The 25570-nt window shown below is 42.0% G+C and overlaps 2 protein-coding genes across 5 annotated transcripts in view; one reads left to right on the forward strand and one right to left on the reverse strand.

Annotated features, from left to right (window-relative positions):
* Positions 1-10540, forward strand: part of FXR1 (FMR1 autosomal homolog 1) — a 32021-nt gene extending 21481 nt beyond the window's left edge. For 2 of the 4 annotated variants that reach the window (XM_033150714.1, XM_033150713.1), the window contains 7 exons: positions 296-382; positions 791-998; positions 4514-4720; positions 4872-5072; positions 6005-6085; positions 8467-8558; positions 9763-10540. In XM_033150714.1, coding sequence (XP_033006605.1) covers positions 296-382; positions 791-998; positions 4514-4720; positions 4872-5072; positions 6005-6085; positions 8467-8558; positions 9763-9933 — 1047 coding nt within the window. In that variant the 3' untranslated portion in view covers positions 9934-10540. The remainder of the gene's footprint in view (positions 1-295; positions 383-790; positions 999-4513; positions 4721-4871; positions 5073-6004; positions 6086-8466; positions 8559-9762) is intronic. The other 2 variants (XM_033150715.1, XM_033150716.1) reach the window with 2 other exon arrangements.
* A 2996-nt stretch (positions 10541-13536) lies between these two features.
* On the reverse strand, positions 13537-24737 carry DNAJC19 (DnaJ heat shock protein family (Hsp40) member C19). The gene is made up of 6 exons (XM_033150721.1): positions 24719-24737; positions 21848-21899; positions 19911-19984; positions 16821-16897; positions 15103-15173; positions 13537-13988 (listed from the first exon to the last, which is right to left on the reverse strand). The coding sequence occupies exons 1-6, from the start codon at positions 24719-24721 to the stop codon at positions 13918-13920; spliced, it is 348 nt and encodes a 115-aa protein (XP_033006612.1). The 5' UTR covers positions 24722-24737; the 3' UTR covers positions 13537-13917.
* Positions 24738-25570: the final 833 nt, after the last annotated feature.

The raw sequence follows: 25570 nt of genomic DNA on the forward strand, positions 1-25570 counted from the left end.
TATAATTCAGCTTTCTTTGAAGATGTCTTAATACTAAAAAAGTTGGGTAGTGTGATAATTTGCTGAGTTTATGGGTGTGTGTGTGCTCCCTACACCTATCCCCTTTATCCACTGAGAGAAGGCCCACAGGTAGACTGAATCCATGGTATAAAAAATTGTAGAAATTCCTATTAAAAAAATAACCAGGCTGCAACCCAGTGCACTGTTACACTTGTGTAATTGTACACTGGGTTGCAGGCATTATTTGCTTGTGACTCTCTTTGTGTTTCAACAATATTACATTTTATCTTTGTAGGGAATGGTTCCGTTTGTCTTTGTGGGTACTAAAGAAAGCATTGGGAATGTCCAAGTGCTTCTTGAATACCATATTGCCTATTTGAAGGTAAGCATTCTTTGTGGGAAAGACAGCAGTTTCAGTATCATGGGAATGCACAATAGTATGACTTGTGAAGGTGATCAGTATTGGATCTGGAAACACAGAAGATAGCAAACAGCATACACCAAATGCTCTGAAAGCAATGTGGATGAAAGTTGTCTCAAAATCAGGGTATTTTTCAGTGCATCATAACATGTTGATTTTCAGTGGGTATTTCAGTCTACATCTCAAAGCATTACTGCCCTGAGAGCACTGTGCATTGAATAGTCCTAATTGAATCTTAGGACTAAAAGAGCTGTTTGCTGCTTTGAGTATTGTTAAAATAGAAATATGGGGTGTAAGTGTTAAAAAATATTTTTTTTAAAAAAAGCAAAACAGTGGACTTGCTTACATTTAGTGTAACTGTCCATGCAGGAAGTGGAACAGCTGCGGATGGAGAGGCTCCAGATTGATGAGCAGCTACGTCAGATTGGCATGGGGTTCAGACCTTCATCTACCAGAGGTCCTGAAAAGGAAAAGGGTTATACCACAGATGAGAACACCCCTTCCTCTGTACAAGGCTCCAGATCCTATAGTGGAAGAGGTAGGGGACGGAGAGGCCCCAATTACACCTCTGGCTATGGTAAGTTATGCTTAAAGATCAGTTTTGAAAGTCGCAGGTTCAGTCCCCGGCATCACCTACCTGAAACTCTGGAAAGGCACTGCTAGTCAAGAGTAGACAATGCAGGAATTTGCTTCAAATAGACTTTGATTAGATATCAAATTTTGATCTGGAAGCTCATACAATTCTTCCCTTACAAGCATTTCAAAGAATAATTTCACACAAGTGTTTAAAAAAGGAATAAGATAAATTTCTTTTGTGGTAGAGATGAAAGGTAGAGGGGGTGACCTTAAAGCCTAGGACCACATACTCTCCAGCTCATTTCTCACACGTTTGGTGCTTCAGATCCAGGAGAATCTAGTTTTCACTTCTTAATTTTCTAATTTAGTTAGGTGCATTCAATAATGACCAATGTTTGCTTCCTAGGAAGCCCATTGTGAAATTTGGCCTGCCTTGTTTCTGTCAGCAACAGTGAATAGTGTTCAATTAGCCTGATAGTCTAATTATTTCAATCAGTAATGGTGGTCTCAGGGTTCTATACTTCCATCTGTGAATTAAATTGGTCTCATGAAAGGTCACATTCATATCACTAAATGGTGATTGCACAGACAACCCCATTAACTATATTCAATATTGGCAGACCCTCTTGAACCCGTATGAATGTTTGAGCCTTATGAAACTCAATGAAATCTTAAGAATTTGGGGCCTCAAGTTCTCCTTCACTGGGTTAGGGGTTAGGGTGACCAATGGTCTAACCCAGGGGTAGGCAACATAAGCCCCATGGGCCGGATGCGGCCCAATTGCCTTCTAAATCCGGCCCACGGACGGTCTGGGAATCAGCGTGTTTTTACATGAGTAGAATGTGTGCTTTCATTTAAAATGCACCTCTGGGTTATTTGTGGGGCATAGGAATTCGTTCACCCCCCCCCCCAATAGTCCAGCCCACCACATGGTCTGAGGGACGGTGGGCTGGCCCACGGCTGAAAAAGGTTGCTGACACCTGGCCTAACCCAATATAAAACAGCTTCCTTTATTCTTCTGAGTCCCATCATCTGCAATATGGGAAACCATAATGCTGCTTAACTGGCAGGGCTGTTGTGAGGAATACAGCTAGAAAATTATAAAAACATAGTGGAGGTGAAGCTGTGAATGGTGGACATGCTGTGCTTTGAATTTATTACCGGTGTTTGATAGCTTTTAAAAGATTTTGACACTTAAAGAAATCCAGAGTTGTCACTTAACTTGGAAATCAAGAGCATCAAAAATAAATTACTGAATGCGAACTTCAGAAATAGTCTTGTCTGTTTGGCAGCATACTTTCATACTTGTTTCTGCAAACATTAACAAAAAAGGGTATACAGAAGCCCAACTATAGCTGAAGGGCCTGTAGTGTGTATTCAGGCTTGTTGTGCACCCTGGTCTAAATTGATCAGATCTTTCAAATATATCATTTAGTGTTAGCTACAGCAAAATAGTGATCTCCAACAAACAAATGGGTTGCTTGATAAGTTACTGTATAGCTGTTCCAATGAGTGCATAATTTTACTGTTACTGTTATATATGGTAATGTGATACGTAAATTCAGGTTTAGAGTGTTGTTTTCATGCCAGGCTCCACATACATGTTTCTACATTGCTTGTGAAAAGAGGTGGCAGCATGTTTAGAATCTTGGACCTCTGTATGCACTGTGGACAAAGTTTTCAGCAGCCAGCCCTTCGTGTTTCCACTTAGTGGGATGCTTGGGAATAATAGGCCTGTTTGGAAGTAGAGGCTTCCATTTTTGTTTTTTATGCCACCACTTCCAGAGGTTTGGGGCTCTCTTTTTAAGCCTTTATAGTTGTCACTGTAATTATTAAGTTTGCAGGTGATACTATCATAATGGATCTAATTACAGGTGGAGATGAATCAGCGTACAGGGGGGAGGTTCAAAAAGTATCTACATGGTGCTTAGAGAATAACTTGCACCTAAATATTAGCAAGACAAAGGAGATGGTGTTGGACTTTTGGAGGAAGAGGGGGGAATTAGCCCCATTGTATATCCGGGGGGGGGGGGTTGTGTGAAGAGAGTCTCTTCCTTTAAATTCCTGGGAGTTTACCTTAGTGAAGACCTCACTTGGAAAAACAATATAACTCAGGTGGTTAGGAAGGCCCAACAGAGACTCCATTTTTTCAGGGTCTTGCGAAAGAACAATGTTAAACAACAATTGATGACCACCTTCTACCGGTCCACAATAGAAAGTGTCCTCTCATATTGTATCACAGTGTGCTACGTTGGCTTGACAGCCATAGTCAGAAAGTCTTTACAGCACTGTCTTTACAGGTGGTGAACACAGCACATGATATCATGGGCTGTCCGCTGAGCCCGCTAGATGACATCACAAGGGATCGTTGCCTTAAGAGAGCGAGAAAAATTCTCAGGCACGATTCACACCCCGGCCAGCACCTCTTTAATCTTCTACCCTCGAGCAGGAGATATAGAAATATAATCAGTCATACCAATAGACTAAAAAACAGTTTCTATCCATGGGCTGTTGGGCTGCTGAACGGAAAATAATACAGTGCAACTGACTTTCAGAGTTGGTGTGTTGTGCGACAAGCACAGAGTGCAATAAGATTGAATGTTTGTAGCGGGGCGGGGGGAGGCTTGGTTAATTTCATTGTACACAGGTTGTACATTGACAATAAAGGTATTATTATTATATTGACAGCCCAAGTTCTAATGGGAAATCCTGCCACCCTCCTTGTTTACATGTTTTGATTTGAATTAGTAATATTGCAATTGTCCATTATATAATGGCATCATATTGTATGTTTCCATGGGAACATCTCTTTTATCTCTCCCTGCCATGTTGTTTCATAACTGAGCACTGTGGGCTATTAATAACCCAAGACCATCAGCAGTAGGGTTTTAGACTGACTTTTTGTTTGTGTTGGCAAGGTGTTCTTTACCTGTAACAGATTGAGATGTATGAATGTTACAAGAGTAAAAGTAGTAGTTTAGGTGTTCAGTTAGCTCTGCATCCTATGGCAAATAGATAAATTACATGGAAATTGTGTTGAAGCTAGGGTGAAATGGAAGCATCCGCAATTGCATACATAAGAAGCCCCTTTCAGATCCACTCTGATATGGTTCCCATTAGTGATCGTTTATGCTGTTGCGTGTGTATGAATGAAGTTTTAATACTAATATTCAGTATTAGACTGTGCAGAAATAGGTTTACTTCACATGCTATGCATCCACCTTGGCATCTAGTTTGTGCTGTAGAGTTCAATTTCTCGTCTAATCTGGCAAGTTTGTTTTTTGGACTGAATTCTGTTACGTGTTTCAGACACTGGTGCAGAAGTGGCCTGATGTTGTGCAATCTTCTGGGAATGGTACTTTTCTTCTGATAGAGCAAACGTTTACCCCTGAATGTTGTGCCTCAGAAAATTGCATGTATCTCAGCTTTCCTTGCTAGTGGCATTCTTCTGCTAAAATTCAAAATTGTACTAGAACAGTACTTGATTATCACCTCTCCCTCTCATTTATTGTAAAGGAACAAATTCTGAGCTGTCTAATCCCTCTGAAACAGAATCGGAAAGGAAAGATGAACTGAGTGATTGGTCATTAGCAGGAGATGATGACAGGGAGAGTCGACACCAGCGTGACAGCAGAAGGCGTCCACCGGGGGGAAGAGGGCGCAGTGTTTCTGGAGGTCGTGGACGTGGTGGTCCCCGAGGTGGGAAGTCCTCTATAAGTTCTGGTATGTATTTGAGAGGCCTATTTTGTGTGTTGTTAACTACTTCCCTGTTTCTTGATGATGGTTGATTTTTAATATTTTAAAGTTAAAATATGAGATGAAAACATTGTCAAATGAAAATGTGCTCTTACTGGTTTTGTCATTTCCTTTTAAGTGCTGAAAGACCCAGACAGCAACCCTTACAGTTTACTTGATAACACAGAGTCTGACCAGACTGCAGACACAGACGCAAGTGAATCACACCACAGCACTAACCGGCGTAGGCGATCTCGTAGACGAAGAACTGATGAGGATGCTGTCTTAATGGATGGGATGACAGAATCTGACACAGCATCTGTTAATGAAAATGGCTTTGGTATGTAAATTGTCTTATCAGCTTTGTATAACTGTAAAAAATATAATAGTCACTCTTCATTTTCTTAACTAGCACTTTATTCTACTTGTTTCCTTGTGGTTCAAAACTGTGTCCTCATCTGTTGCACTATTAAAAGATTTTAGCTGTATATTGGACTGGAATATTTTGGACCAAATGTTCAGAAAGGCTATGTAAGGCTGACTTTCATTTTATTGTTGTCTTTGAGATGCCTTCTGCTATGTACGTCTTATCTAGGGTTTTGCAACCATCTCAGCTACCCTGTTACCATATATGCACCCAGTCCAGTTTTAGCCTTAGTCCATTGCAATGGGATAGCAGGGCATACATTGAACTCATTCATAAGGCTTCATTCCATGTAGATATCTGCTATTGACTTGGTGGGAAAGTCAGAGAAGCCACACCTTAATTTCACATTTGTTTACTTCTCAAGAATTAGAGTCCCCTTTGCCTTCTCTAGGCCTTAAGTGGTTTTATTGCTGAATTTGCTAAATGAACTTTGGGAAGAAGGAAATTGAGGCCTGGAGAAGAGTCCCCATTTCTTGCTCCTCTAAGGCTGTGATTCAAAACATACTTAAAAATAAGTAGGGCTTCTGTGTATGTGATTTCAGGTCTAGGGTTTATTTTGTGTCTAAGAATAGCCATTTACAGTTTAAGCAAATCACACCAAGGAAAAAATCTTTCTCATAAGATGGGGAATTAATTTCTTTAGCCAATGTTTAACTTTCAGTATCAACTTAGTGATAACAGCTTAAACAGAGTTGCAGTTGCTTTTTCAGTCCCCTGATGTGTAAAACTCTTTTGCGCTACTTAGCTATTCTGAATACTTTTTCCTTTGAAAGTGTTGTGTGCTAAATTGTCAGCAGAACAATTTGGTCACCGAGAAAGTTCATAGTAAAACTTTGCAATTGCAGATGATAGAGACAAAAAACCCCAGCGACGCAATCGTAGTCGCAGGCGTCGTTTCAGGGGTCAGGCAGAAGATAGACAGCCAGGTAACTCGAGTGGAGAGATGAACCACCTCGGGTCACAAGCATGAAGGAATGCTCTGCGTTTGCTGTTTGTGTACCTTCTAAAATATACGTAAAGCTGTCTTTTGTAAATAATGATTGCTTAATACTAATCAAACTGCAGGATGAGAAATTGTCAGTGGGGCATGTTCTAGTTTTTATAATGAAACTAATACTGTTGCCTTTTATTTGGTGTACTTCCACTGTAAAAGTGTGTATAGACTTTACTTAATATATGTTGAAATTAGAGGACAACTATAAATGAATGTCATAGGTGCAAGGGTATGTATGCCATGTTGCAAGTAACACTGTCAGACAGACTCTTCCTTCTGCCTTCTGGCATCTTTCCTTAACATACATAAAAGGTATGTTAGCCAAGTTCTAGTGCTGTAGCAAACAAGGATGCATGGGCCTTCCTGTCCTTTGAATCAAACTTAAATGTCTTGCTTTTAAGAACACCAGAAATCACAACTAAATTAAAACAAAAAATTGTTGCATGTTCATGCTTTGATAATTGTGGTTTGACAGATTTTTTTAAAATACATACTAACACCTTACATATTTTAAAGGTGTAAAATAACTTTCAGTATAATTCTAAGTGTTGCACCTGTAAATTCCTTGTTTGTTGTGCTAAGTATTTTTTTATCCCCCCCCCCCCGAAATGTAGTGTCTGTATTTCACTAAAGTAATTATTGGTGATTACTGTTGTGTTTGCTATATTATCCCCACAAAACAGCTTAAACAACCTATTGAACAACAGAGGCATACCACACACAATCCACACACACATCCATTTTGTCAAATGATGGCGTAAATTTGCTTCTGCAGAAGCATAGAATTGGAAAATACCAGAAAGCCATATAGAAGGGCTGTTGCTAAGTGGCAGAGCTCATGCTTTCCATACAAAAGGTCCCAGTTTAGTCCCCAGCATAGAATCGTAAAATTTTAGGGTTGGAAGGGACCATTCTAGTCCAACCCACTGCAATGCAGGAATCTCTTTGGCCAACACTGGCCTCAAACCCACAACCCTGAGATTAAGAGTCTCATGCTTTGCCAACTGAGCTATCCCAGAACCAAGGTAGGGCTTCTGCAGGTAAGGCTGGGAAAGCCTCCTGCAAGAAACCCTGGAGAGCCATCGCCAGTCAGTATTGGCAGTACTTAGCTAGAGGGACCAGTGTCTGACTCCATATAAGGCAGCGTCATATGTTTATAGGCTTACATCACCTTCTAAAAGATGAACTTAATCTTAAATTTTGAAAGAGCCAGACAATGTCTGGCGGTCATTGTCACATGAAGCATCTTCAGAAACATGGCTATGTCTGCACTGTCAGGTTTTTCTTGCTACACATTGTGCATGCAGATGTACAATCAAGACTGCTGCATTCAACTGCACTTTGCTCTTTTCCCTCTCCAGCATAATGATTGTACATTGCAATCTAAAGGAACACATGTTCCCCTTATGTGGATAGTTTTAAGCAGAAGCAGATTGCTTATATGCAGCTCTGCAGCACTGTTAATGAAGACCACATTAATTCCCTTGGCAATAACAGGAAATGCGAACCTGTTCTGAAGCTATAATTGCTGTGCACAGCTGTTCTGTTTTATGGTTTTATTTTATGATTTTAATGCAATTTGTATTTTAATTGTGATACTTTTATAACCCTTCATGGGAGCATTTGGTGAAGAGCAGGCTATAAGTACAAATAAATAAATGACCCTTAATGCTCAGTCATGAAGAATTTCATCCTGGGCTGACACCCAGGCCATATTGGCCAGATTGCCTGGCCCAGTACATCACCTTCCTCTCAACCTGGTCTAAAACCACTTCATATTTTTCAAGCTTATTATCAAAATAATTTTCCTTCAGTCTCTTTTAAGAATATAATTCAGAAAGCTGTAAGCACTACCATAGCAAACCAATCGTTTCCTAGTAATAATGCAGCCTATAAACAAAATCCTGTCCTGCTTAAAGACATGAATAGGGAAACCCTTTGGAAACAAATGTTTATTGACTTGATTAGGATTAGTTCTGAGTAAAAAGCTATGGGGAGGCTTTAGATTGCCCCAGACAATTAGTAACTTGACAAATAATTCCGTTTGTAGTTGAGAATCCTTCAGAGACTCAGTATACAGTACTAAATGATAAAACATTCAAAACATATGTAGACAGTTGGGGTTTAGAATCTCCCTTTCCCCCCCACCCAGCAATCAATCCTGAAAGCTTAGGAGTTTTGAGAAATGTATTATGATATAAGAACCTTGTAAGGCATCTGCATAAATGGGCCCTGTTGGTTTGCAGCCAATGGTGGCTGCTCAGTTCTTAAACATGAAGTAATTTAAGCAAAAATACTTTTTTCTCTTCACAGTAACAGTTGCTGATTATATATCAAGAGCAGAATCTCAGAGTAGACAAAGAAACCTCCCAAGGGAAACACTGGCCAAAACCAAGAAAGAAATGGTAAGAAAAATTACAGGAAACAAAATGATAATAGAAATCTGTGGTCTCCTCCTTTGTGTGTATAGAATAATTTAATCATTGACACCACAACACCAGAGGAGTGTGACTACAAATGCTGTTAAATGTAGTTGCCCATCATGCTGGTGCTGATACACACTAGGGAAACACAATTTGGTAGCACCAGCATAGGTCCTTACATTGATCTACATAGCAATTTTATAGGATCCTGTGTCTGAATCCTTCCCATTAGTGCTGACTGCCAAACCTTTGTTAGTCTTTTGTCTCAAGTGGGCTGGTGTGGGGAAGGTGTTAATATTTCACATAATAGGAGAATTAAGGCGGAAGTAAAGGTACCCCTAACCGTCAGGTCCAGTTGCGGACAACTATGGGGTTGCACTCTCATCTTGCTCTATAGGCCAAGGGAGCCAGCGTTTGTCCGCAGACAGCTTCTGGGTCATGTGGCCAGCATGACGAAGCCGCTTCTGGCAAAACCAGAGCAGCGCACAGAAACGCCGTTTACCTTCCCGCTGGAGTGGTACCTATTTATCTACTTGCACTTTGACGTGCTTTTGAACTGCTAGGTGGGCAGGAGCAGGGACCAAGCAACGTGAGCTCACCCCGTCGCAGGGATTCGAACTACCGACCTTCTCATTGGCAAGCCCTAGGCTCTGTGGTTTAGACCACAGCACCACCTGCTGTGGCGGAAGTACTTGGCTACATATCAACCCTGCTGGGTCACACCAAAGGCCCATGTGATCCCAGCCTTCTGTTCTCACAGCAGCTAACCAGGTGCCTATGAGAAAGCCCATAAGCTGGACATGAGCCCAATAAATGTAAATGTGTTCAATGAAGAAGGCGTATCCTGTTCAGATATTCTCCACCTATAAAAAAATAATGGCAGTTCATGCCCCCATTTCCTCAGAGACAATTCATGTATGGAATTCATTGTCACAAAATGGCTTACGCAGCAGAAGTTTTTAACTGGATTTTAAAATAAACAATTTAATTATTTGAAAAGGTAAAGGAATTGATAAACAGAACACTGTAGGTAGAATATAGAGGTACCAGAAATAAATGCATTACATTTTTATTTAAAACTTGCTTTTCTAGTAACATCTGAATTTGAGAGGAGGGAAAATAGTAGCTTATGTTGTGAATGATTCATGTGTGGTCTTGTCACTATTTTTCTAAATTTTATTTTCAGACAAAAGATGTGATTGAAGAAGTTGGCCTTTCTGAAAAGGCCATAAATGGCCCTGCAGTTATTTCTGAGACTGAGCCTTCAAAGTTGCAGCATAGTCCTGAAGAAAGGCCTAGTACTGTACAAGAAGATGGGAATAAACAGGACGAAGCTGTGCTGAATGGTGTTTCATAAACAGAGTTCCTAGTTTACAGTTCTTTTACATTTACATTTTACAATAGTGCTTGTATAAGCTTGCCAAAGATAGAATATGGATCGCGAGTCTTGACACCGCACTTTCAGTTCCTCCATTTTGGAAAACAGAACAGGGAGGGATCCTGAAGAAATCCAATGTTGAACATACTTTGACACCTACTGTGTTATAAATATCATCAGATGTGCCTTGAGAATAGTATATGTAACATTTAAATAAAAACAAATTGCTGGCTATAGGAAATGTTATTTTGTTTTCAAAATATGGCAGAGATGTGGGGGGGATCCCTAACGTAACCTTCTTTATGAAAGCATTAGCTGCTTTTGTTACATTTTTAATAATATGCAACCACTTCTTCACCTGAGGAAAACTAGAAAAAAAAATGCAGTCTAAAATATTTTGCACTGAATTGTAATTTCTCCATTAGTTTAGTCTGGAAACTGGTCTGTTTTAATACATTGTTTTTTAAATGCTGTATGTAGTGGGGAAAATACTGCAGACCACTGGAATACATTTATTAAATTCTCAATCTGCAGGGATATTGGGCGACATTGGCAGTGACTGTTCTACATTGAGGCTTTGTTTGATTTATTTATTAAACTGTACAGTATTTAAAAATCAAACATAGCTTTAGTTAAAACACTTAAGCTGAATTAGTCATGTCCATTAAGACATAACCAGAACTACTGAAAAGATCAATTTCCAGAAAGTTTATTCTGTATAAACTACATACGTTAGTCCTTAGAGTATTTTTATTTTTGTTTTGGTTGTTTGATGTGCAATATGTTTTTGTATGCTGGTAGAAAACATGCTTTCTTGACTATGTACACCATACCTACAAAATACATTTTCTTCCTCAAAAGTAATCCTATTAAGGGTTGCTGGGAATTGTAACTGGGAGCTAAATTACAGTGCCCAGAATTCTGAGGGGAAAACGTTCTTTTGGAGACATGTAGCAGCCACGTACCACTGCCTTTCATGTTTTGTTTCCTTCAACTGACAAGGCTTACGCTATAAATACTGCTATGGGTTAGTGGGGGAACAAAGACCCCTGGGTGCCCCATTTCTCCTAGATTCTTGGGTGCTGGGGTTTAATCAGAGCCTTGATAATTAAGGTAAGCTGACATGCTGATCTCGGTTTTTCTCTGCCAGGCATAGGGAGATGATGGCCCTGCCATTAATCCATTGCAAAAGCCTTCTACAAGACAAGACTATAGGTGACTGAGGAGGAGGTTGCCAGAGCAATGTGGGCATTTGTTGTTTAGTTGTGTCCGGATCTTCATGACCCCATGGATCAGAGCATGCCAGGCAATCCTGTCTTCCACTGCCTCCCGCAGTTTGGTCAGACAAGTTGGTAGCTTCGAGAACACTGTCCAACCATCTCGTCGTCTGTCGTACCCTTCTCCTTGTGCCCTCAACCTTTCCCAACATCAGGGTCTTTTCCAGGGAGTCTTCTCATGAGGTGGCCAAGGTATTGGAGCCTCAGCTTCAGGATCTGTCCTTCCAGTAAGCACCCAGGGCTGATTTCCTCAAGAATGGATAGGTTTGATCTTTTTGCAGTCCATGGGTCTCTCAAGAGTCCCCTCCAGCACCATAATTCAAAAGCATCAGTTCTTCAGCAATCAGCCTTCTTTATGGTCCAGCTCTCACTTCCATACATCACTACTGGGAAAACCATAGCTTTTAACTATACAGACCTTTGTCAGCAAGGTGATGCCTGCTTTTTAAGGTGCTGTCTAGGTTTGTCATTGCTTTTCTCCCAAGAAGCAGGTGTCTTCTAATTTCGTGACTGCTGTCACCATCTGCAGTGATCATGGAGCCCAAGAAAGTAAAATCTCTCACTGCCTCCATTTCTTCCCCTTCTATTTGCGAGGAGGTGATGGGACCAGTGGCCGTGATCTTAGTTTTTTTGATGTTGAGCTTCAGACCATATTTTGTGCTCTCCTCTTTCACCCTCATTAAAAGGTTCTTTAATTCCTCCTCACTTTCTGCCATCAAGGTTGTGTCATCAGCATATCTGAGGTTGTTGATATTTCTTCCAGCAATCTTAATTCCGGTTTGGGATTCATCCAGTCCAGCCTTTTGCATGAACTCTGCATATAAATTAAACAAGGAGAATATACAGCCTTGTTGTACTCCTTTTCCAATTTTGAACCAAAGTTATTCCATATCCAGTTCTAACTCTAGCTTCTTGTCCCACATAGATTTCTCAGGAGACAGATAAGGTGATCTGGCACTCCCATTTCTTTAAGAACTTGCCATAGTTTGCTGTGGTCGATAGTCAAATGCTTTTGCGTAGTCAATGAAGCAGAAGCAGATTTTTTCTGGAACTCTCTAGCTTTCTCCATAATCCAGCGCATGTTTGCAATTTGGTCTCTGGTTCCTCTGCCCCTTCAAAATCCAGTTTGCACTTCTGGGAGTTCTCGGTCCACATACTGCTAAAGCCTGCCTTGTAGAATTTTAATGTGGGCATAATGTCACAGAAAAGAAGTCCTTTTACACAGGTTTTTTTGTCAAGGTGATCTGGGAGTGAAGAAGAGGAAATTAGGCAGAACTCCATGCAGAGGCTGCAGTGAGAGACTGGGGTGGGGGCATGAATGGCTACAATTTTGGACCAAAACTTGCTAAAGCTTTTGAGGAGCAATGTACATAATGCTCTGTACACCCCTACTGAAGGCTTCAAGTGTAAATGTGTGTGAATAAATCGTATTTCTAAGACACTGCAGCTTCTGCTGTGCCTTGATTCTCCAACAAAAACCACCCTGAATTAATGCCTGGAACCCCTGGATTCTTCTTACTGCTTGGCAGAGAAGGGTGGTGGTATGTTAACATACTGCTATCATGTTAAAATCTTGCCCTGTGAAAGCCAAGATCTTTTAGGGCCAGCCCAGTAACTACTGTTAACAGCACAATAACAGGGGAACTTTGGCTGTAAGCAAGACTGGATATTCCGGTGTTGCTACTCATGAGTTTGAACCTAGTAGCATAGGCTAAATTCTAGGAACCACACCATGATTAGCCAGAATAAGGTTCTTTGTATTGAACTACATGGTCACCTTTTATTTTGTTTAAATGGAATTTGTAAACCTAGAATGTGGATACAGGCATGGTACTCTCTAGAGAAAAAGTTTGTCGCTAATAGCTGAATAGGTAACTTTGCTTGGGTGTGGGATAGTAAATAACTCCAGAAGACTTGTCAGATTTTGATCTGGCTGCTTTATTTCTGCTCTTCCATTCTTCAGCATTCGCTAATGTTTCAGGATCTTCAAAGATGCAGATTTTGAGAGAGGGGATGATGTTTAGGTTAAGTTTTTCTTGATACTAAGACTGCTGAAATGCGATGGGGAACCAATAGCCCCACTTAGGATGTCCAACTCCAGTTCCCATCATTCCCAGCCAGCATGATGTCAAACATGGAAGGCCACAGGCTCCCCCATCCTTGCTTTCAAGGGTACGCTATGTGGGGAGGTCCCAATTTAGTCCTCATGCCTGGCAGCTGTTTTAAGGGTTCAGTCTCAAAAGAAGGAGAGAGCCTCGACACAGATCTGTTTCTGGTCAATGTAAGTGTTTTACAGACGTAAGATTATAACAAATTTATTCCTTTGAAACTTGCAATTATAAAAGCTAGGAATTTCATGATGGGAATAAACCAGATAGACGTTTTATAATAGGGCAATTTGTACAACTGTCCACACTTTATCAGGTAAATTAAATATTTCAAAACACTACATGATGAGACATAAAAGGTGGTTGTGGGGTTTTTTTGCAACCCAGTCTTGGATGCTGGTGTTACCTTGCTGACTCATTACTCTCACCTGAATATAGATTCAGTTCTGGAAATATAAGCAAAAGATGAATGATGTGACCAATACTGGAGCAAACAGTCCGTCCTGGCACAAACTTCATCTTTTGTCAACAATAAGAATAAAATTTAATAATAAAGCCATTGATCAGGTGGTGTGTCTTCATTTCTTAGCTTGACCTTCCAATAAGTCTTTAGCTTCATTAATTTTGGCTGCGACATACGGAGACCCCCCTGGCAAGGAAAAAAAAAGGATGTCATACACCACAAAAGGGAATATTTGTCCCAACCCTTTGATACATGCTATACATCTATGTGGGACGCAGGTGGCGCTATGGTCTAAACCACAGAGCCTAGGGCTTGCCGATTGGAAGGTCGGCAGTTGGAATCCCTGCGACGGAGTGAGGTCCCATTGTTTGGTCCCAGCTCCTGCCCACCTAGCAGTTTGAAAGCACGTCAAGTGCAAGTAGATAAATAGGTACCGCTCCAGCGTGAAGGTAAACAGCATTTCCGTGCGCTGTTCTGGTTCGCTAGAAGTGGCTTAGTCATGCTGGCCACATGACCCGGAAGCTGTCTGCGGACAAACGCCGGCTCCCTCGACCTATAGAGCGAGATGAGCGCGCAACCCCAGAGTCGTCTGCGACGGGACCTAACAGTCAGGGGTACCTTTACCTTTACCCATCTATGTATGGTGACAGGAATAAAAGCCATTTCAGAGTGATGGACATAGGGAGAACCTTCAGAATGACAAAATTATCCCATCAGAGGACGTGCTATTAGCATGATTCCATGATTCTATTAATATGATTCTATATAGAGTTGAAGGGAACCAGGGTCATCTAATCCAACATCCTGCAATGCAGGAATCTCTTGCCCGACGTAGGGATCAAACCCTGAAATTAAGGGTCTCATGCTCTACTAATTGAGCTGCTCTATACACTCAAACAAAGTACCCGAAAGAGGGCCTTTCCACACCTACCAGAAAACATCACATTTTCTCCTTAGCACAACACTTGAAGACTTCCCATCTGGCTTTGCAGCATGGCCTCATACAGTGGTACCCCATGTTACGCACGCGATCTGTTCCGGATCGCGCTATGTAACACGGGTGTGCGTAACACAAACGCCCCCCCCAAGAAAAAACCCGGAAGTAGTGCAATTTGAGTGCTTCTGCGCATGCGCAAAGTGCGCAGAAGTGTTCTGCGCATCTGGGGGTCGTGCGCGCTCTAGAAACGCTTCCGGGTTGCAGGTGTTCTTAACTCGAACGTCCGCAACCCGGGATGTGCGTAACCCGGGGTTCCACTGTACTAAATGAACACTGACAAATGTCAAAATTTATCTCATTTACCTTTATCAGGATGATTCAAAAGCATGATTCGTCTGTGAGCTTCTCTGATTTTTCCTTTATTAGCTGTAGGACTAGTAGTTAAAAAAAGAAAAAGATAAGATCAGTTCTAGGTATGTTCAAAACTAGCAACATATGTCATCAGGGATGTGCTGCTTTTGCCTGTTGGCACTAACTTGGCCCACTTGTATCAGACATCAAAACATCACTATTAATGAGTTACACACAGCATTCTTGCAATACAGCCCTAGCTAAAAAGTTATATGCGCATTCCACAATATTTACAAAATTCCAGCAGCAGGCACAAAAAGAAATGGTCTCTCCCATTTGATTACCGTATTTTTCGCTCCATAGGGTGCACTTTTTCCCTCCTAAAAAGGAAGGGAAAATATTTGTGCGTCCTATTGACCGCTTCCTTCCCTCCTCTGCAGCTACTTTAAAGCAGCGAAGCTGGGCAGGAACGGGCGAGCTGGCAGACGGACAGCACCTCCTTGATCCCGCACACACACTCTCTCCCCCCCCCCACTTTCCCCATGCTTCTCTCTCTTTCTTTCCATGTCTTCTTCGGCCATGGACTATTGTTCTTTTCTTCCCCTCTCCGTGCACTGCGATTCTCTGCACCGCCCCCCCCCCCAATTCCTTTCAGGATTTTCAGTTTTCTCCTCACTCCACCCCCCCCACGGTGTTTCCCTCATCAAACTGGTCCTCTTTTTCTTCTCCCCCCCATCCTCGTTGCATCTTTTTTCTCTCTGCCCCCCTTTGCTACACACACACACACACACACACACACACACACACGAGTGTTGACTTTGCTTGGCCCCCTACTCCCTCTCCTCGCATGTCGGAACAGGAGCTTGAATCAGTTCTTCTTTCTGCTCTGCTACAATATAAATCTACCCTTCACATTCTTGAGCATTGTTCTTTCATTCACCCCCCCCTTTTTTTGCTTCTGTTCTGTAGCTGCAATATCAGCTGAAACGTTCCTGTCTCTTTTCTCTTTAACCTCCCCCCCCCCATGGGAGATAAGGGACGCTAGTAATAAAAGAAGCTGCCTGGGGGATGGAGAGGTAAAAGCACATGAACCACAAAAAATCATACATACACTGTTTCGTTCAGAATATTTACCCCCCCTTGTTTTCCTCCTCTAAAAACGAGGTGCACCCTATGGTCCCGTGCGTCCTATGGAGCGAAAAATACGGTATTTTGTGACTACATGAACACACAGATAAAATGTTTTCTACCCTGCTTCTATTGTTGATTCTTCTGCTGGTGTGTTACATACCCAAGTAACTATTTATTTGTTAAAGTATTTATATAACACTGTATCATAAAATATATCACAGCAGTTCATAATGGGGGGGGGGGGGTACCTGCATAGGCCTAGTACAAGTTTTCAGAAGATGACTGCTCACAGAGCGTTCCACAAGACTGGGCTGATGACACTAAAGGCTCAATTTCTCATTTTCACTCTTGGGGAATGACCAGTCTGCAGACTGGCATGTTTCTTCTCTTCAACTAGACAAGCCCTACCTTTAACACAATGCCCAAAATGCTGGGGACTACTTACGTACCTCAGCCCAACTTAATTTTTGTGATGCTCAATGGTTTGGGGCAAATTAATTTGATTGACTGTGAAATTTCATATACCAAGCATACACCAGAGAAAGTCACCAAGAGTTGTTGGGCCCCTGAGTCTTTGAAAACCTGAAATTCTTTCTTACCTCACTCCTAATATTAAAGCAGCTTCCCGCTTGCTCATTTTGGGTTCAAATCCTCCTCTGTAGTAGGCACTGAAGGCCTAAAATAAGATGCATTTAAAAAAAGCATTATGCAAAATGAGCAAGATAACTGTGTTGGTAGCATCATTGTTTGGTTGAGTCACTAGGTGGTACTAGCAACAGTTGCATCTAGTCAGCTACCTGTGGTTGTTCTGTTCTTGTTTAAGAGTAATAATGACATTCTTGTCTAGCTTCCTGACTGGTGTGTGCAGTGCCTAGAGAGGCCCAGACCATTTCCTGTATTTTAGACCCCTACCCATAAAATTTTTTTTAATGACTTCAACCACACAAAACCAAAATGCTCCCCCCACCTCAACTCAACAACCAAAAGCTGCTTCCTTACTTCATACTTGAGAAATAACAATGATGCACATGAGAGCAAGTCTGAGAATTTAACACACCAATTGAATGGGATAACATTGCACTGTGAGAACTCATCAGATTCTCAAATATTTAGACTGCAAGCCTAACTCCACTGATCTGGGAGTAAATCCATTAGAATCAACACAACCTACTTTCGTGTACACATTGTCAGGACTGCAAAGCATTTTTAAAAATATGGTTTGTGGTGCAGGGTTCTTTTTAATGGGAAATTTAGAACTGCCCAGTAGTATGTGATTGTAATCTTTGTGCAAAGCACTTACTGCTGTAACACACTTGTGTGTTTTCATTGTACATGCACACATGCTTTCATGACATTTAGAAGTCTACACAGAGTGGGAGAAAATCCTCAGAGACAGGACTTTGAACAGCCTTAAAGCAGAGGAGTTTATGAATCAGCAGAGACATAACATGGAGCCAGGCCTGATAAAGACTGCAGAAGCCTTGGCAGAAAAAGTTAGAAATGCAGTGCTGAGACAAGAATTTGCAGCTCAACATATCCACATTAAAGAAATGATTACAGAAACACAGACGGAACTTGATGTAAATTTTTTGATATTTAGTTAGATATCAAGATTGATACAGATTTTGATATAACTGCTTCAATATTAATTGCATTTAACCTTTAGGTAGAATGCATCAATGAATGGTTCCTGTGTGCCTGCATTTTGCAACCCTTGTGCTCTCTAGGCCATAAACAAGAAATCCTATCTAACCTTGAAAGTGGCACAAGTGACCATGAAGGATGTTTTCCCAAGTCTGTTTTGAGTAAACACTGGAGTGCAAATCCAGCATCTCTCCTTGAAGCTCTTTGACATGTTTTGGGAACAGGGAAGTTAAGATAGGGGGCTGGAATGTCAATAAACACTGCTGAAGACCTGGTTGCCAAGGAAACTGTTAAAAGTGCAACATTTGAGACCCAAATAGTCTAGGCACCCCAAGGTAATTGCGGGTGAGTCAGTATCAGTATGGAGCCATGCATTCCATGACCTGTAACCTTTCTTGATGAATGTACAAGGATGTTTAAAGATGTTTTGGTGTTTTATGACCCTTTGTAGTCTGTGTTTGAAATCCCTATACAGTGGTACCTTGGTTCCCGAATGGCTTAGTTGTTGAACAAATCAGCTCCTGAACGCCGCAAACCCAGAAGTAAGTGTTCCGGTTGGCAAACGTTTTTGGAAGCCGAACGTCCAATGCAGCTTCTGCGGTTTCCAACTGAGTGCAGGAAGCTCCTGCAGCCAACTGGAAGCCGCGCCTTGGTTTTCAAATGGTTTTGGGAGTCGAACGGACTCCCGGAACGGATTAAGTTTGAGAGCCAAAGTACCACTGTATAAGTTTTCTTTTATTGTGCTCCGTGGCAGTCTTTGCTAACTAGCAGTTCTGCTGAACAACTGGTTAGCAAGGCTGTCCTATTGCAATAGTTTTAATAAACTGGATCCCTACAGGACGCTGATATTGTTGTTATTCTCTTGATTCCGTGTTTTATTTAAAGGTGTTCCCTCACCTGCATAAGAACAAGTGGTGTAGAAATAAATTCTGACCACAAACTGATGACTCCTCATAGATAAGGCAAATGCACTGCCAGAAAAATTACGTGGAACAGTGGAAACTGTGTAAGCAGCAATGGACTTAAGCTCACTACATAAAATACTTTTTAAACTGCTTAAAGAGAATATGGATATAAAATCAAAGCTGGAAGGTTTTCAAACAGACTTAAAAAGGTTAACTTTTTTTTGAGGAATTTGCAGAAGGGGCAGAAAATAACCATATTGTAGACTTTAAAGGACTAATATGTGCCTATTCCAAGAGGATACTGAAAGAAACCACAGAGCTCTATCAACTTGTCTGCATGTTTCAGCTCCTCCAAGAGGCATTATTATATGCTTCCATAGATTTAAGAAAAAGGATGAGATCTGGAGAGGACTTAGGAATGTGTAAATGTAACTGCTGAAAATCATCCAATGATGGCTCTCTGGGAACTATGTATCTCAGGACACCTTGGGGGGGGGGAGGAGAGGATGTTCACAACTAGAACAAGTTTGGAAGGATTGTTTTTAAAGAGATATGTCAGACTGCAGCTCGGACAATCCCCAAAACCCCAGCATTAGCCTTCATTTATATACTTCAGATGTAGAGCAATCAAGAAGTAAGGAATGAACTAAACCTGGCAATTAATGAATATTGATTACTGGCATAATACAGTCTGGGAAACAGCCATAATGGAAAAGAAAATCTGTCGCAAAATTTGAAGGTGGCAAGGGGTGGGGAAAATCAAGTTAATTTTTACACTGTATGGTGTGATTTTATTAAATATACATATGAAACAACACATGGATGAGAAATGCCTACAACATATATTACAATATGGCGTATAAGCAGGCACTACTCGTTAGCTCACTCCTATTGCTCTGTGTTTTCCAAGCAGATTTACTGAAGAAGTCATTTTACTGGTTTACTGTAATCACTTCATTATTATGTACTGAAAAACAGTATGTTTAGTATTTTACTCCCCTAGTGACCCATTTTTTGTTAGCTATGTCATGTTTCATTATTAATATGTGTACAATTTTGTAACAAGAAAACAAAAACAAAAGTATTAAAGAAACAACAACTAATATGGCTGCAAAAGAAAATTGAGTAAAGCAAACTCACAGATTTTGGCAGCGACTGAAGAGCTTGCTTTACTTGTGGTTCCATTATCTTCATTGCTTGCAGTGCATAACGACCTTGAAGAAAAGGAACACTTACTAAGTGTTAGTGAGTGATCTCCATGTTCTGTTGGTGCAGGTGACCAGCACTAAATAGTTGGAATGAGATTTTGTGCCTCCAAAGAATCTTTCTACTGGTGCAATCGGCTTAAGAGGGTGCAGAGGTGTAGTGATTTCTACTTGCTTCCAGCCTCTTTTTTGCTGCTGCTTCTTATTTCATTCTTCTTCCTGGGAGCTCTATAGGAGTGCTGATGGCAACCACAGAACGAGCAGATCTGAAGCAGAAGTTTGTCTACAGGCTTTGCACAGATACATGCCTGCGACTTGCATATTGAAAGGACGCAGTCTTCATTAGAAGGGGCAGCTGCCCACATATACAATGCACGCAGTACTTTTGAAGAGCCTAATATTTATCAAACCACAAACATAAGAATCTTTTACAGCTTCCTGGGTCAACCAGTTTTTTGCTCTCTTTCTATTTTTCCATCCCCAGGGTCTATAGTTAACTGAAATCAGGGGAGGGCTGTGTGCACTGGTTGGGTCATATACAGATGACCAAACAACTTATTCTATTGCTTTATAAGCCTTTCAGAATCCAAGCTTTTTTTTTAAAAAAAGAAAAAGGGTTGTAGTTCTCTTGGTTGTAGAGATAAACTTAAAAAAAGGAATTGCAATATACTGTAAAAAGCCACAGCCCCCTGAAAAGCCCAATTTAAGCTCTAAAAAATGTGTAATAACTTATATAAACAATGCCGTTTAGGATTAATGATTTCACAAACAAGTCAAATACTTCATCATTAACCTATACCAGAGAGAGAGTATATTCCCTTGTGTTTACAAGTTCTAAGACTAAGCAGAAGGCAGTTCTCTGAAAATCTAATTTACAGCAGCCTTTGCCAACCTGGTTGTCATGCTGGCTGGGGTTGATGTGAGTTATAGTCCAAAACATCTGAAGCGCACTAAGCTGGCAAAGACTTATCTATGCACTATGTTTAAGCAACACAGGGAAAACAAAGGTAGTTCTTATTCAGCTAGTATTCCCACTAGAACAGAGCTGGGGCACCTGTGGTCCTCCATGTTGTTGGACAACACCTCCCATCATCCTTGACCATAGGCCGTGCTGGCTGGGACTGACTAGGGTCTCAATCAGCAACATCTGGGGAGCCATAGGTTCCCCATCTGTCCTAGAAGATCACCAAAGCTGCAGCAGCTTCAAAGGACAATTTAAAATTGTTATAATTTGGGACGACACTATAGTGCCAGAATCGAGCACCTACAGTATAATATGATTTGGACCAGAGATTCTCAATTTGTAGGACAGGATCCTCTAGGCCAGGGGTGCCCATCCTTTTTTCACAGAGGGCCAGATTTGATGAAGTGAACATGCATGAGGGCCGACCAGAGCTGTTGAGCTTTTTTTTTTTTACCCCACAGTTGTTTTTTTAGGATTGAAGCTGCTGAGCTTTTTTTTAGGGTTTTACCTGAGGAGGCCCCCAAAACGGACTTTGCACATGCCTACTCTAGGCTGATTAAGCTCTGCTACCTGAAGCAAGTGGTGGACTGTTTGGGCAAAAACTCTGAAAACAATAGCTGGTGGAGGGAGTTAAGTTCCTGCAATTTATGTAAATCCTAAAACAGTCAGATGAGTTCTGTTCTCAGGCAGGAAAGTAAGGGGAGAAGGAAATAAGCACACCTGCTAATTTATTATTTAATGTTTGCCACAATCTACAGATTTTAATGTACTGCAGTCAGATGTATGCTATCGTGTGTGAAAATCTCCACACACCCAAGGTCAAAGACTCAGCAACAGCGATGCTATCAATTTACAATGCAATACTATTCAAAGCAGTCAGAAATAAAGCATGCAGTCCAAATACAAACCTGCGTATCCAGCAGCAGCTATTGTCAGACCGACTGCTATCATAGTACTAGCCTAAGAAAGGAGGGTGGGGAGAAGGAGAGGCAGTATAAGAAAATGAAAAGAGCAGTAATTTCGGTGCATAAGTATTAATGCTATTGAGACTCAGTGGGTTTGGGAAATAAAGGGAGAGAAAACACCCTGAAAAATGATAAGATACTTGTGATGCAGACTGCTCACACACTACAGAGAGCCTTAATTGGCAGCTTTCAACCCTTCTAGCATTTGAAACCATACACAGTGTTCCTGCAACAGCTATTATTGGGCAAAGAGATAAGTGCAGTTACTGAAATATGAATGATAGATATATTTACAGTCCCTCCCATCCACATTATTTAAGCAAGAGGAATCAGCAAAATTCAAGGACACATCCTAACTAAGCTGAAGCAGTTTATGATCACTTCCCCCATAAACTGTGTGGCTGGTCAGGGGTGTGACCTGGGAAGAGGGAGTGTGACCTGGGGAAGAGTACAGCAGGCTGAACTAAGGGGCCTGGTGAACTATATTCAGCTTCTGAGCCAGAGGGTCCCACTTCTTCTACAAGGAATGATCTATCTTGTACAGGAAAACAAACACATTAGCTAACAAAGGAGAGTTTTCTATCCAACCATGCAGACACAAAGGAAAACACTCCATCTCATGTTATGGTGACAACAGATGATTCACAGATGGGCAACTCCTGTCAAAGTGGCCTATGCGGCTCAAGGGGTCTGGATCTGGCCCGCCAGCTGGATCCACTTCCTCAACCCTGTCCTAGAAGGAGTATGTTATAGGTCTAGTTCTGTTGTTGGACTAAATGTCTATCATCTCTTAGTGCAAGGTTTCTCAAACTTGGGTCTCCAGCTGATGTTGGGACTACAATTCCCATCATCCCTGACCATTGGTCCTGCTAGCTGGGAATGATAGGAGTTTTAGTCCAACAACAGCTGGAGACCAAAGTTTGAGAAACACTGCCTTAGTGGTTGGGGCTTATGCGAACTGGGAGTCTAGGAATCTGGAAGGTCACTAGTTCCCTATCCCTGATATAGCGTAGCTTCCTGTTTCCAGCTGTGACAAATCTAACACTCAAAGGCCAAAAATTGTGGTTAAAACCATTAGTATGACTGGTCAGAAAAAGCAATGACCAGCAGTTTTGGTCCCTCCCTCCCAACCCTTGAAAAAAGAAATTCCAGTGATCTATGCCCCCATGGAAGCCAGCTTAGTATGTGTACAAGGATAAAAATGTTAGTGTTTAAGGTGCCAAAAGACTATTTTCTGGTTTTGCTGCAACAGACTAACACAGCTACCTGCCCCACTGCTGGGAAATTGAAAATTGTTGGCTGTTAATCCAAGTTCATATTACTCCAGACTAAGGCTGCAATCCTAAACACACTTTCTTGGAAGTTACAGGTAGGTAGCCGTGTTGGTCTGCCATAGTCAAAACAAAATAAAATAAAAAATTCCTTCCAGTAGCACCTTAGAGACCAACTAAGTTTGTTCTTGGTATGAGCTTTTGTGTGCATGCACACTTCTTCAGATACACTGAAACGGAAGTCACCAGACCCTTAAATATAGTGAGGGAGTGGGGAGGGGTATTACTCAGAAGGGTGGTGGGAATGGGTGATCAGCTGATAGGTGTGGAAAACCTGTTGACTGTTAAACGACTGCAATTTTTACAGGGTCTTACAGGGAAAGGCAAGGGGTGAGATGGCTAAAGATAGCTTTGTCATGGAGCTTTGTCATGTATCTTTGTCTTTAAGGGTCTGGTGACTTCCGTTTCAGTGTATCTGAAGAAGTGTGCATGCACACAAAAGCTCATACCAAGAACAAACTTAGTTGGTCTCTAAGGTGCTACTGGAAGGAATTTTTTATTTTGTTTTGTTTTTTCTTGGAAGAGTCACTGGGCACAGATAGTAAGATTTACTTCTGAGTAAGCAAGCACAGCGTTGAACTGCAAGGCACATCCATCGGGGGCTAGCCCAGTGCTTATTTCAGTGTATCGTATTTTTTGTGCAGCACAGGTGCATGCTCCCTGCTACCCCTTCAAAATGAAAGGTCAATTTATACACACACACACACACACACACACACACGGCTGTTCAGATAAGACAGCCATCATTCCCTCTGGTCAACGAAGCAGAGAGAGAGAAAAGGCTTATTTCAGAAGAAAGGTAAATTGCAAGGGAAGAATGGATGAACTGCAGCAAATCATACGAACACCAGAAGAGTCTGGCTTCTGGATCAGGCCAGTGGCCCATCCAGCCCAGCATACTGTTAATTAAATTTGTATACCACCCTATATGGCAGCAGGTCTCAGGGCTCTGTTCTCACAGCAGCCAGGCAGATGGCAAAGCCACATGCAGGATCCGGGCACAAGAGCACTCTTCTCCCCTCCCTCCCATGGTTTCCAGCAACTGCAGGTCCTCTTTCTCTCTCTCCCCCTCCCAAGTTAGGGATCCTCTCCAAATGCATGCGTTTGAAAGGGTGTGTTGAAAGGTCATGTAGCCAAGCAGACAGATTTTCAACTGCGCGCATGCGTGTGCGATGAATTCCAAGGGACCCATCCTGTGAGGCTGCAATGGTCACTTTGAAGTCACTTCAGGTGGAAAAACAAAACAAAACCGCCCCCGCCCCCTACGCCCTGTACTTTGCCAGAACTAAGGTGGCAACCCTGTAGAGCACAACCATACCTGCCGGAAGCCCCTCTCCCCACCCCACCCCCGCGACCCCGCCCTGAGCCCAGGCAACCTCGCCCCACCCCCACGACCCCTCGCCCCACCTCGTGCCAAGCGGGGTGGCGTTTTAGGAAAGGACGGCCTGGAGGACAGCGGGCGCGGCTCTCCCCGCACACTCACCATGGCTTCCGCTGGGTATGGGGAGCAGCAGCGGGGGGGGGGGGGTTCGGTCAGGCAGACACTGGCCAAGGGAAAGCTCAGTCCCGCGTCCCCACCCCCCACCGACGCTTCCCCGCTACCGGCCGCCCTCCCGACACCCGCCTGGCTGCTGGCAGGCAAGAAAGAAGCCAGGCAGCCAGGTTGCGCGCCCTCCTGCCGTAAAGCAGAGGGGAAAGCCTCGCGCGCGTGTCGCGAAACGCCACAGGGCCCGCCTCCTCCTCCTCCTCTCGCCCCGCCCCGCCAGCGCCAGGCGGGAATTGGAACGGGCGGGGGAGGGGCGCGTGCCAGCCCAGGGAGCGCTTCGTGAGTGGGGGGAAGGGGGAGGGCGGGAAATTTACCTCAGAGATAGGCTGAGGGGAAAGAGATTTTTTTTTAAAAAAAAACACTGTTTCTGAGGTAGAAAGAAGAAGGTAGAAATCTCGTTAGCTTGGCCAGCTTCAAGGCAGCCGTACCTTAATTTGTATAGTGCAGCTATATTACTGTATTATTATACGGTATCTGAAGAAGTGTGCATGCACACGAAAGCTCATACCAAGAACAAACTTAGTTGGTCTCTGAGGTGCTACTGGAAGGAATTTTTTATTTTATTTCATTTTGTATTATTATTATTATTATTATCATCATCATCATAATTTTTTTAATTAAGCTATTATTATTAGTGGAGCTTTCTATTATTTATTAGTGGGGATTTATTATTATTAATGTCATTTTTATATTATTATATTATTTTAATCTTTATTATCAGTATTTTGTATTTCTATTTTGTAATTTTTATGCATTGAACCACTCTGAGACTTTCAGATGAAGGCCAGT

The sequence above is a fragment of the Lacerta agilis genome, chromosome 5 (assembly GCF_009819535.1).
Source record: "Lacerta agilis isolate rLacAgi1 chromosome 5, rLacAgi1.pri, whole genome shotgun sequence".
In the NCBI taxonomy this organism is placed as follows: Eukaryota; Metazoa; Chordata; class Lepidosauria; order Squamata; family Lacertidae; genus Lacerta; species Lacerta agilis.